Here is a 12,990-nt window from a genome sequence, read left to right as displayed (position 1 = left end):
ATTACAAAATCTAACTAGAAACTTTTGACTCTCTATAGGAAACATGTCTGCATCCAACCCCTTGATCAAAATACTAGACACCCACAGATTGATTGGACCTAATTTCAAAGACTGATTGAGGAACTATAGAATTATTCTAGGTTTCGAGAAACTGACTCATGTCTTGGATCAGGACCCACCTGCCATACCAGCACGTCCGACTGCTGAACAGAGAGCATCTCTAGAAAAGTGGACGGATGACGATAACAAAGCCAGGTACTATATGTTGGATGCCATGTCTGATGACTTGCAACGCCAGCATGGGAACATTATGACTACCCACCAAATGTTGGCTCACCTACAAGAGTTGTTTGGTGAACAAAGTTGCGAAGTCAAGTATCAAGTCTGCCAAAGACTTTTTAAGACTAAAATGCATGATGGGCAGTCAGTCCAAGATCATTGTTGGACAATGATCAAGGACCTTGAGGAGCTTGAGAAGCTCGATATCATCTTAGACAAGAATTTTTAGATTGATGTGATCTTTCAGTCCTTGTCCGATGCATATGGTCAGTTCATCATGAACTTTCATATGCATAAGATGCAGTGTACCTTGGCTGAGTTAATGAACATATTGGTTACGGCTGAGCTTTCTTTGAAGAGTTCAAAAGATTCAGTCCTTACTGTAGAGCGGACTTCTTCCAAGAGAAAGTCTTTTGGAAAGAAGAAGAAGTCTGCGAAGAAGCAGAAGGTGGATGGGAAGAAAAAGAAGACGGAACCGAAGAAGAAGGCTGCTGAAAAGAAAAAATATTTTCACTGTAATTCAGACGGCCATTGGAAATGAAACTGTCCTCAGTACCTGGCCACCCTGAAGAACAAGAAGGATGGTCCTTCTGGAGGTATGCTCGTTATAGAATCTCATCTTACGATTTCCTCTGCATCCAGTTGGGTACTTGACTCTAGTTCTAGTGCTCATTTGTGCACTTCTATACAGAGTCTTGAGGAGAGCAGGAGACTGAGGGATGGGGATATGATCCTACGCGTCAGGAACGGAGCAAGAGTTGCTGCTGTGGCCGTGGGAACCTACCCTCTGCGATTATCGTTAAGATTAGATTTAGTTCTTAGAGACTGTTATTATGTGCCTGCAGCAAGCAGGAATTTGATTTCTATTTCATGTTTAGCATAAGAAGGCTATGTGATTAGCTTTCATAAGGACCATTGTAATATATTTTATGAAAATAATATAGTTACAAATAGTTTTCTTATTAATAGTCTCTATCAGCTACATATTGATGTATCTGTATTTCATATCGAGCAAAATAAGAATGTCATGGGAATTAAAAGGCCTAGAGATAGTCTAAATGATAGGTATATGTGGCACCAAAGCTAGGTCATATAGTGGAAGACAGGGTTAACAAATTAGAGAAATTCAGACTATTGAGTTCGTTGACTTTCGAGTCATATCCAGTTTGTGAATCATGCCTTCAAGGCAAAATGACCAAGCTCCCTTTTGTGGGACATGGAGAAAGGGCCACAGACCTACTTGCCCTAGTACATACAGATGTGTGCGGCCCATTTGATGTGCCGACTAGAGGCAACTATGTCTACTTCATTACCTTCATCGATGATATGTCTAGGTACGAGTATGTATTTCTAATGAAACACAAGTCTGAAGCCTTTGAAAAGTTCAAAGAATTCAGACATGAGGTAGAAAAATAAACAGGAAAGCCCATTAAGGTTCTTCGATCAGATCGAGGAGGCGAATACCTTAGTCGAAAGTTTCTAAACTATCTTAAGGATAATGGCATAGTCTCTCAATGGACTCCACCTGGAATGTCACAACTCAACGGAGTTTCAGAATGGAGAATTCGGACCCTATTAGATATGGTCCGTTCCATGATGAGCTTCACAGACCTCCCTGAGTTTTTTTGGGGACACTGTCTCATGACAGCAATATATGTATTGAATAGGGTTCCCTCTAAAACTGTTCCTACCACACCGTATGAGATATGGCATGGTAAGAAGCCAAGTCTGAGTCATCTCAGAATTTGAGGTTGTCCAGCTCATGTCAAGAGACAGCAGGCGGATAAGTTAGAGTTCAAGTTTTTTAGAACTCGATTCACAGGATATCCTAAACAGTCATTAGGATACTATTTCTATATTTCAGAAGATCACAATATGATTGTGAATCGACATGCTATTTTTCTTAAAAAATAGTTTATTCAAGATAGTGGCATCGGAAGAATAATTAAGCTCAAGGAGAATGTCTCCTTAGAGCAACGAGCTAAGGAATCTAAGGAACCAAATCAATTAGAACCAGTCCTAATACAACCTCTTTCACCTCGTAGAACGACTAAGATTTTTTATCCTCTTGAAAGGTACTTAGATACTATACAAGAGGAAGTAAAGAAAATGTTCCTCACGGAAAATAGGGCTCATGGTGATGACCCCAAGATCTATGATGAGGCGATATCAGATATCGACTTCGAAAAATGATTAGAGGCAATGAGATCAGAAATTGACTCGATGCACTCAAACCAAGTCTAGACCTTGGTAGATCCATCTGAAGGTATTATACCTATTAGGTGTAAATGGATCTTCAAGAAAAAGATAGGTGCAGATGGGAATGTGGAGACATTCAAGATTAGGCTTGTAGCGAAAGGTTATAGTCAGCACGAAAGCATTGACTATCAAGATACCTTTTCGCCCGTAGCCATGCTAAAATCCATCCGCACATTACTTGTTGTTGCAGCCTATTTCGATTATGAAATATGGCAGATGGACGTGAAAATGGCATTCTTAAATGGATATCTTGAGGAAGATATCTATATGGAACAGTCGCTTGGTTTCACATCCAGTGATGATGATCATAAGATCTACAAGCTGCAAAGGTCCATTAATGGACTTAAGCAAGCATCTCGAAGCTGGAATACTCGTTTCAATGATGTGATCAAAATATTTGATTTCATCAAGAACGAGGAGGAATCATGTGTATTCAAGAAGATCAGTGGGAGCATAGTTGTCTTCCTCGTACTGTACGTAGATGACATCCTTCTGATTGAGAATGATATTTTCATGTTGACCTCAATCAAATATGGTTGTCTAAGGAGTTCTCTATGAAAAATCTAGGAGAAGCATCCTTTATACTGGGTATTAAGGTCTATAGAGATAGACCAAATAGGATGCTAGGACTCTCACAGAAGATGCACATAGAGGAGGTGCTAAAAAGGTTTAGCATGAAAAATTCCAAAAAAGGTTTAGTACCTTTTAGACATGGCATTTATCTCTCCAAGAAGATGTGCCCTAGCACACCTAAGGAGATTAAACGCATGAGCAAGATCCCTTATACTTCGACAATAGGAAGCCTCATGTATGCCTTGCTATGTACACGACCTGATATAGCCCATGCTGTGAGTGTCACAAGCAGATATCAGTCGAATCCAGACGAAGAGCACTGGACTTCTGTGAAATGTATCCTTAAGTACTTGAGAAGGACTAAGGATATGTTTCTAGTCTTTGGGAATGGAGAACTCCAGGTTCAGGGATTTACAAACTCAGACTTTATGTCTGATATAGATGATCGAAAGTCGACATCTGAAAGTCTGTTCATTTGCAATGGTGGTGCAGTTAGCTGAAAGAGTTCCAAACAGACGGTGATTGCTGATTCCACCATGGAGGCAGAGTATATTGCTGCATCGGAAGCTACAAAGGAGGTATTCTGGTACAAGAAGTTTGTCACAGAGCTTGGAGTGATGTCATCGGATGCCATCCCTCTTTACTGCGACAATAATGGCGCCATAGTCCTAGCTAAGGAGCCAAGGTCTCACCAGAAGTTCAAGCATATCGAGTGGCCATTCCATCTGATCCGTGATTACCTCAAAAAAAGTTATGTCGAGGTTAAGAGAGTCGACTCCACAGATAATGTGGTAGACCCACTGACAAAGCCATTAGGCCAGCAAAAGATCGAAGCCCATCTTGAGAAGATGGGACTTAGATATGTAGCCAATTGGCATTAGGTCAAGTGGGAGTTTGTTAGATGTGTGCCCTAGATGCCAGATTGGCTGACACATTCCTGTACAAATGTAAGGACAAATTTATAATTTTGACTATAAATGAATAAAAGGATTATTCTACTATCACATTGTGTACATTATATCTGTGATACATCCTTTGAGTTAGTAGGAATGTTAATTCATATTTTCAAAAGTTGAAAATTTAAGACATGAATTTACATAACTAACTCATAAACAGCTCCTGACCATAGGATCATCACGAGGATGGTGATCGATCCGGAAGGTTGGTGTACGATCGCTTCCTTAGGGTAGATATGTCTTGAGTCTACAGTGTGGAGACATCAAAGCGAGAGTACAGGTATTCATTGAAAATGAGAGTACTGAGCATGACCACCTCGAGCAGTCATAAAGAAGTCTACCTTCTCATCGATGACTAGCTCGATGCTGCAGCTGTGTGTCTAGTTCTTTGACCTGAGGTACATCGACAGTTCACCTTGAGTGTGTTATAGTTTGACTACACCATAACTCGATCTTCTAGTCATTCAGAACCCTGAGGTGTATGTTGGCTGTAGCATATTCATTGTAGGAACCAGATCGCACCAAGAAGGGATCTATCAACCTCAGTAGATGAGAGGAGTAGTCCTATGATGATCGAAAGATCGAGTCCTTAAGCCCATGGCCATGGCAGAGTGAAATAATGGAAAAAAAATTTTCATTGGGGTTTCACATCAGACTCGGATCAATCGATTGATTCATATGACTGATATTGGATTTGACGAGTTCACCTTAACCCTAATTCAGTCAAAACTCATGATAGAGGAACTCAATCACACAGGTAGCTGCACCGAGAGGTTCATCATCATTTTTGATGGGTTGCCACCATATACTGCTTGCTGTCACTGATAGATTTTGGGAGCAATTAGAATGATCTTGATGATCGATCATTCTAATTGTCTGAATCAGAAGAGTTTTGGTCCATCGAAAGGAGTTTCGATGATATCGATGATGAGATCACAACATGTCTCATTACCATACGAAAATGAACCTAACTAGATCACACAAATAAGAGTTAGGATCTGGATGTCATCAATCAAGCTAGCCCAGTTCGATTGATTTGGATTAGATCCAATTAGGTTCAAGAAAATCATGCAAGCACACGATTGAGCCTAACTTTCTCCTCGTGTAATTTTTTCTATCTCGACTGAGCCAAATGTGATTTGACTCACCCAGAGAACCTTGAGAAGGTTTCTCTCAATCTGACTGGAGCCAGTCCAGCTCAGAAAAGTCTTGTCTTAATTCATGAGATGAATTTAAGACAACACATGCTAATTCTTGTCACCTATCATTTCCATTTTAGGACATCGATCAAACGTTGACCCATGGACCTTGGACTGAAGGCCACTTGGCAAGAGGTCATTGGAGAGTTTTTATGGAGTGTTCACCTGCTAATTTTATCTTCAAAGTGGGTGCCATAATCAGATATGGCGTGCGCCCCAAGTGAATAAGGATAGAGTCCCATGAGATGAGGACTCTATGCCTTGATCGACTCAAACTATTGGACGCCAATCTCACTGTGTTTATCCAATGTTGGTGCCAACAGTAGGAGGATTTGGTGGGATTCTTATCTGATATGATCAGATGAAATCACTCTATCAATCAAAATTTTTCCAGAATTAATTAAAATTTTTTGATTGATCGAATGATGTGGCACTGCATGGCGCAGCAAGGTCTATTTAAACCCTGTCTGCGCCTAGGGTTTTGAAAAAATCTGCTCAATACCCAGCAAAAATGTGAAACCCCTCCACTTCTCCATGTCTCCTCTACTCCTCTCCCTCCCCTCTTCACGTCCAAGAGGTTGGGCATCCATCTGGTGCTTGTCCAAGGCGTGGTGGCTTCCTGATTAGAAGGCCATAGAGATTTATCGAGAAGCTGCTGCTCTAGCTTTAGAAGATCTTTTGAAGATCTTCCAAATCAGATCCAGACCTAATTTTTAGAGAAAAGATTCATGAAGAGAAGATGATTCAGATCCTGCTTGAGTGGATACCGACAGAGGCCAGACGACTGCGTGGCTATTTTAGAACCTCGGGCATTGCTGCGATCATCTACAGGGTAATCTAGTTACCCTAGAAGTATTTCTCTATTCCTCATGTTCTCAGATTTAATTTTAGATTTAATATTAGATAATAAAAATTATATCTAATAGATCTTAGATCTGAAATATCATAGGATAATTTTTTTTTGAAATATTTCGCCCCAGATCTCATTAGATCTAGAAGATCCTACAAAGAAAAAAGCCGATTTTTCCTTCACTTATCTCCCTATTCGATGCCAAAATAAAAAGAGGAGAGAAAGGAGGCATGAGGTGTTGAGAGATCTATTTTTCACCATAAAAATTTTTCTTGGGGCATCTCCTCTCATCTTGGCGTGTGGGGTTTTGGGAAGAGAGAAAGAAAAAGAGAAAAAAGTTTCCTCTTCATCTTTCTCCTCTTATTCCTCTTATTATTCTTCTTCTTCTCTAAGAGAGTCTGAGAGAAATGAAGAAGGATCCTATTTAACCATCAGAAAGTAATTTTTATAAGAGAACTAGCATCCTGGAGAGATCAAGAAGCCTCTGATTAGATCAAGACCTTAAGTGGATATCTGTAGAGGCTGGACGTTTGTACGGCTCGAAGAATTCAGACATCCATAATCATCAGCTATAGTGTAGATCAACCCACGATAAGGTATGGAGATCTGATCTCATCTTTGATTATGTTATTAAAATTAGATGTCAAATGCATAATCTATATTCATATGATAGATGCTAGTTAGGTGGCTTAGTAGATCTGATCTTATGCATGATTAGATTAAAATTATTTTAATCTAAATTTTATTTTTGATGTCAAAAAAAAAATTTTAAAACTACATGCATGAAACCAGCTATTTTCAACAGTGGTATCAGAGCCAGGTTCTGATATGAACATAAAAAGATTATGATCTAAAATTTGATTTGCAGAAATCAGATCTAAACTTAATCAATTAATTAGACATCATTCTAATATAAGATTGTCCTGGCATAATTCAGTTATGCTGAAAAATTATCCTAAAATGATGTAGAATATTAAAATTTATAAGTTTTGAAATTTTTACATAATATATGATGTTATTTTATGTTTATTTTAAATCTGAAATAAACTTGATTTCTTTCAAATCTGAAATTAGTTTTAGATTTGAAGATGTTATGTGTTGTTTCGTTTGGATCTAAAATCTGAATTCAGATCTGAAATTTTATGTTAAGGTCTAAAATTTTTGGGCATTGGGTTTATGGGTAGACCATTTTAGATCTTTAATTTGATTATAGTCTAAAGGTTCTTGATTGGCATATGATGGGCTCAATCAAGATGGATAATTGATTTAATCGAATCAAGAAGTTGATTATGATTAGGTTGAGTCTGCTCGAGATCAAATCAATAGTTGTAAGATCAAATCAGTTAAGTTGCATGTGTTCTAAAATCTTGACCCATAATCTGGTCTTGGTTCAGTGGCATGAGCCTCGATCATTTAGGTTAATCCAATTTGAAATTGGTCAGGATCAATTGGTGTCTAAGATAAGTAATTGTGCGATGGTTATTTAATTAGGACCGTTGCCTTTGGCAGTGGGGAGCCTCCCACTATTCTCTCACTTATCAGGCCAACTATGATCAGTTTTGAATTTGGGAGCCTAGTAATTTGAGCTGTGCCCATGCCCAAATTGATTAAAGATTTGTATGAGATGTAAATGGTTAAAAGAGATCTAAATAAATCTCCTCACACATATTAAGTTTGACGGTCTTCCACTATTATAGAAATGCAGACGTCTTTCTGACATTGATTGCTCTCGTCTGGTCATAGTGGTTCAGTTGCATTGAAAAGATGCAATCACTCTATTAGCATTAGATGCTCTCGGGTAGAGATGGGGTTGGGCCCAATAATTATTAGGTGAGAGATCCAATGATGGCTTTGCACCTACTGATGAATGATGGGTCTGACTTAACTAAAAAATATGATCAATAACTATTAGATGAGGCCACAAGACTTAGAGACCGGTATCGCTGTAACTTACTTAGAGAAGCAATGGGCGAAAAGTTGTCCACTCATTGGTTTGCATGTTACCAATAACTATTAGGTGAGGTGTGCGTAGATCAGTGGGACCACAATATCTACTTGAAACTTCTGTCGCATAAGAATTTTCATTTCTCTATCCGAGGAGTATGAGAGACTCGAGGGAATAGTAGGAGTTGTGTTTGTTTTTAAAGTTTCCAAAATAAATTAAAATCAATTACAAACATCTAATTAAAAAATTTTACTCTCTACAGTAAATTATGTCATCTTCCAACCCACTAGCTCATATCCTAGAGACCAACAGGTCGATCGAAATAAACTATAAAGACTAGCTCAAGAACCTGAGAATAATTCTCAGTTTTGAGAAGCTGACCCATCTTCTCGATCAAAAAATTCCTGTATTGCCGGCTCATCTATCCACTAATCAATGAGCTATACTTGAGAAGTGGATAGATGATGATAATCGCATTAAGTGCTACATCTTGACGTCTATGTCTAACGATCTTCAGCACCAGCGTGAAGATATGAAGACTGTCAAGGACATGCTAACTCATCTGGAAAAGTTGAATGGTAAGCAAAGTTGCACAGTTCACTTTGAGATCTCCAGAAGACTCTTCAAAGCAAAGATGCATGATGGACAGTCGGTCTATGATCATAGTTTGACAAAGATCAAAGACATCAAGGAGCTTCAGAAGCTCAATATGACCATCCATAAGGATTTGCTGGTGGATCTAATCCTGCAGTCCATTCCTGATTCATATGGTCAATTTATTGTAAACTACCATAAGAATAAGATTGAAAGCACCTTGTCTGAATTACTCAACATGTTAGTAACAGCTGAAGGGACCTTGAAGAGTTCAAAAGGCACCGTTCTTGCTATTTACAAGCTTCGTCTTTTAAAAGAAAGTCTACTTAGAAGAAGAAGAAAAAACCTATAAGGAAGCACAAGACTAAGAATAAGCCAAAGAAGGAAGCTCTGAAGAAGGCCGATGACAAAAATAAGTGTTTCTATTACAATATTGAAGGCCACTAGAGAAAGAACTGTCCTGCGTACTTGACAAGCCTGAAGAAGAAGAAGAAGGACACACCTTCTGAAGGTATGTCTGATTTGCTCATTATAAAAACTAATCTTATGGTTTCTTCTTTCAGTTAGATTTTAGATTCTGGTTCTAGTGCTCATTTATGCACTTCAATACAGGATCTAAAAGAAAGTAGAGGATTAAGAAAAGGTGAAGTCACCCTTCAAGTCAGCAATAGGACAAGAGTTGTTGCTATGATCGTGGGCACCTATCCTCTACGATTACTATAAGGATATAGTTTAGAACTTAGAGACTATTTTTATGTACCTATAGCTAGTAGAAATTTGATTTCTATATTTGTGCTAGTACAGGATGATTACATATTTAATTTTAATAAAGATTATTATTCAATTTATTTTAAAAATAAAATTATTGGACGTGCCTTTATGATTGACGGTCTCTACCATGTGCATATTGATGCGTGTGTAAATATTATTGAGCAAGTAGTGAACGCTACAAGGTCTAAGAGATCAAGAGATGAGCTAAATTAAAGATATCTCACTACAAAAAAATTAACTATTAGTGATAGCTATTTACCATCACTAATAGTCATTTTACTATCACTAATACTATTAACGACGGCTCTCCATCACTAAAAAGCTAATCAAAATATCCAAGTCGCTAATTACCACTATTAGCGACAGCAATGCTATCGCTAATAGTTTTTAAATTTTTTAATTAAAATTTTAAAAATTATTAGCGACAACTTGATCATTGTTAATACCATCACTAATAATTTTTTATTTTTTTAATTAAAATTTTAAAAAATTATTGGCAATGGGCTGACGGCATAGCCATCCCTAATACCATCGCTAATAGTTTTTATTTTTTTTAAAAAAATTATAATTAAATATTTTAAAACTTATTTTATAATTATTTTTTTAAATCTATTATAAATAAAATAATAATTATTATTGTCCAGCTATACAATCCAAGAGGGGGGGATGAATTGAGTTTTTAAAAATTTAAAATTAACTTACAACTATGAGGATTATTTAACAATGAGCAGGATAAATATGGAGAGTAAAATTTATGCAAGGTGTAGAAGTTGGATGTAAGAATGCAAGAAGATAAGAAAATTTAAAAGAAAAGCAAGTAAGCACAGTACAAATAAAAAGATTTATAGTGGTTCGGTGCCAACTTTGCACCTACATCCACTCTCCAAGCTCCTACTTGAGAATTCAAATCCACTAAACTATATTCAAATCGAATACAACATCGAAACCTCCAACTCTAGCTATTTCAAGCTAGAACACTTATTTTTCGAGTACAAGCCAATCCAATACAATCCGATTCAAGGTTTGGATCAACCTTTCCACGTTTTGGAATCCTTCCAAAATAAAAAATCAACTCAAAAATAGAGTATAACAGTTAATCACATAGAAATACAGATGTAGCTCCTTTAATGAGCAAATAAAGCTTTAAATATACTTTACACAATAAAAACGAAGCTCTTTTAATTTTTTTCAAGATGGTTGAAGACTTGAATGAGCTCTTGAGGGGTTGGTGAACTTGAAATAAAAGTTTCTTGAACTTTTAAGAGGACTCTTGCTTAGGGTTGAAATGAATGCTTGAAGAACCTTTTCAAAATCCTTACTGATTCCCTCCTTTAAGTGCCTTTTATAACTTCAAATGATGGTGAAGAGTAATCTGGACTGAAATAGAGCCGTTCGAGCACATTAAATGGGCATTAAATGCAGCCAAAATGAGCTGAAAACTAGCCATTGCGGAATTTTTTCGTCATAGGGGTCGACTCATAGGGTCGACTCATGGGGTCGACTTCTATGGCACAGAACAGAAAATGACTGTTCTGTAATTTTTGCCAACACAGCAGTAGAGGTCGACTCATAGGATCGACTCATGCTCAGGGGTCGACTCATGGGGTCGACTCACAGAGTGTGCCAGCCAAAGAATTCAGCATGCCGTTCAATCCCTTTTGTCATGAGTTGACTCATGGGGTCGACTCAAATATATAAACATGATTTTCTTTCAAAATACATATTCAAAAATATTAAAATTACCTCCAATAGATTATAAATCTTGTATTCTTGCTCTTGAGGCTTTTGAATCAGAACTTGGTAAAATTATGATTTTGCTCCTGAAATACAATAAATCTTTTTCAAGCTAAAATCATTAGTAACCCCCTCAAATACTTTGTAATCATCAAAATCAATTCAAGGAGCAACAATCTCTCTCTTTTTGATGATGACAAAATACTTGAGCAAAATGCATATATAAAGCATTGAATATAAATTTCAAATTTATGAAGATGCATCACTTCAATATCATAGCCAAGTATTTAAATGAAATGCATCATAAGCAGTTTGAAGATCAATTTAAAATTTTCTTATAAGTTCATTTGCTTTGAAAATTAGATAAAAAAAGAGCTAACGATTTTGGTTCTTTGACACATTTGCTTAACAATTTTACTTATTACTAATTTTTTTATTACTTATTGCTCATTTCTTTATTGCTTATTGCTCAAATTCGATTTTGATTCTCTACTCTCCCTTTTTGACAGCATCAATTAAGATTCTCTACTCCTCCTTTTAAGAGATCTTGAAAGGATAATTTTTTTTTACTCTCCCTTTTTGATAGCATCAATTAAGATCTTAAGGAATTTTAAGGATAGAGGAAAAAAAAGAAAGATGATAAAAAGGACATATTTTCTTTACTCTCCCTTTTTGATACCATATTTTACTTCTTTAGCCCCCTTCTTTGATTGCTTATTTCTCTACTCCCCCTCAATATCGCAAACATAAAGGATATATCAATTTGCTCATCTAAAAGATATTATAATTCATAGTATTTTTAGCACTAATATGAGTTATTTTTCATATCTCATAATTAAAACAATTCAATTTGACCACATTCATAGACATTCATTAAAAGTCAAAGCACACACACACATATATATATATATATATTCAAAAGTGACTGAATACAAAAGGTATCCCAATACATATGAGTCAACTCAAAATACAAAAGTCATAGATAAAAACTATCCAAGAGTTAATTAGCCAACAAATACAAGGCCCATAAGATAGATCCTAGACATAGGAGACAAACTAATCTAGATCTAATAGATGTCATGGCTAGAGGGATCAGAATCTGAAGAATCAGAGATAGGGTGAGGAGATGTAGGATCAAGTCCACGAGCATGACCTCAACCACGTCTGTCTCGACTATGGATAGAGGTACCAGTACGAGTAGAGGGGTGATAGGATCCTAGAGCCTGAGAAGCTACGGACTGTGCAATAAGAAAAAGTCTAATGGTGTCCAAAAGATCCAAGGCTCTCCATACAGACTGCATCAGGACACTGAACTGAGTAGAAGCATTCTCATTGGAGCCCCTGATCTCTCTCCTCAAGAAGTCAAAGCCACTCTCTAAAACTCCTCGAAGTCTAGCCGCCTTTGCAGATAGGTCTGAGACCTCTGTGACATCCTCATGCGGCTGGGGATAGACTAAAGCTAATACTTGCCCCTGCAAGTCTAATACTCTGCCTGTCAATCTCAAAATACATCCCTCAAGCTACTCAATGCGTACCGACTGATCAGTAAGCATCTAAAAAATAGTAAAAATATGAGGAATCAGAATCTGATTTGAGTCACCCTGGGATGTCGATCTCTGAGTAAAGACTGAAGTGGCAAACTGCTGAGATAGAATGGAGGCAATATGCTAGGACATCTTCTCAATCTAATCATCTGCTAGTCTGAACTCTGAAGGATGTGCCCTGCTCTCTGACTGTAGAACTGAAGCATGCCTCCTCACAGACTCTGAAGGACCAGCCTCGTGATCAGATATGAACTGAATATCTGGGGATGCTCTGTGATCACGAAGA

General features: G+C 37.3%; 1 protein-coding gene across 1 annotated transcript; it reads left to right on the top strand.

Moving 5' to 3' along the window:
- Positions 1–8,560: 8,560 nt before the first annotated feature.
- On the top strand, positions 8,561–9,007 carry LOC105051612 (uncharacterized). The gene has a single exon (XM_010932140.1). It carries the CDS (start codon positions 8,561–8,563, stop codon positions 9,005–9,007), a length of 447 nt encoding a protein of 148 aa, XP_010930442.1.
- The last annotated feature ends 3,983 nt before the right edge of the window (positions 9,008–12,990 follow it).

This window comes from Elaeis guineensis, chromosome 9, assembly GCF_000442705.2.
Source record: "Elaeis guineensis isolate ETL-2024a chromosome 9, EG11, whole genome shotgun sequence".
NCBI classification, from domain to species: domain Eukaryota; kingdom Viridiplantae; phylum Streptophyta; class Magnoliopsida; order Arecales; family Arecaceae; genus Elaeis; species Elaeis guineensis.
This window is presented reverse-complemented; position numbering and strand designations above follow the sequence as displayed.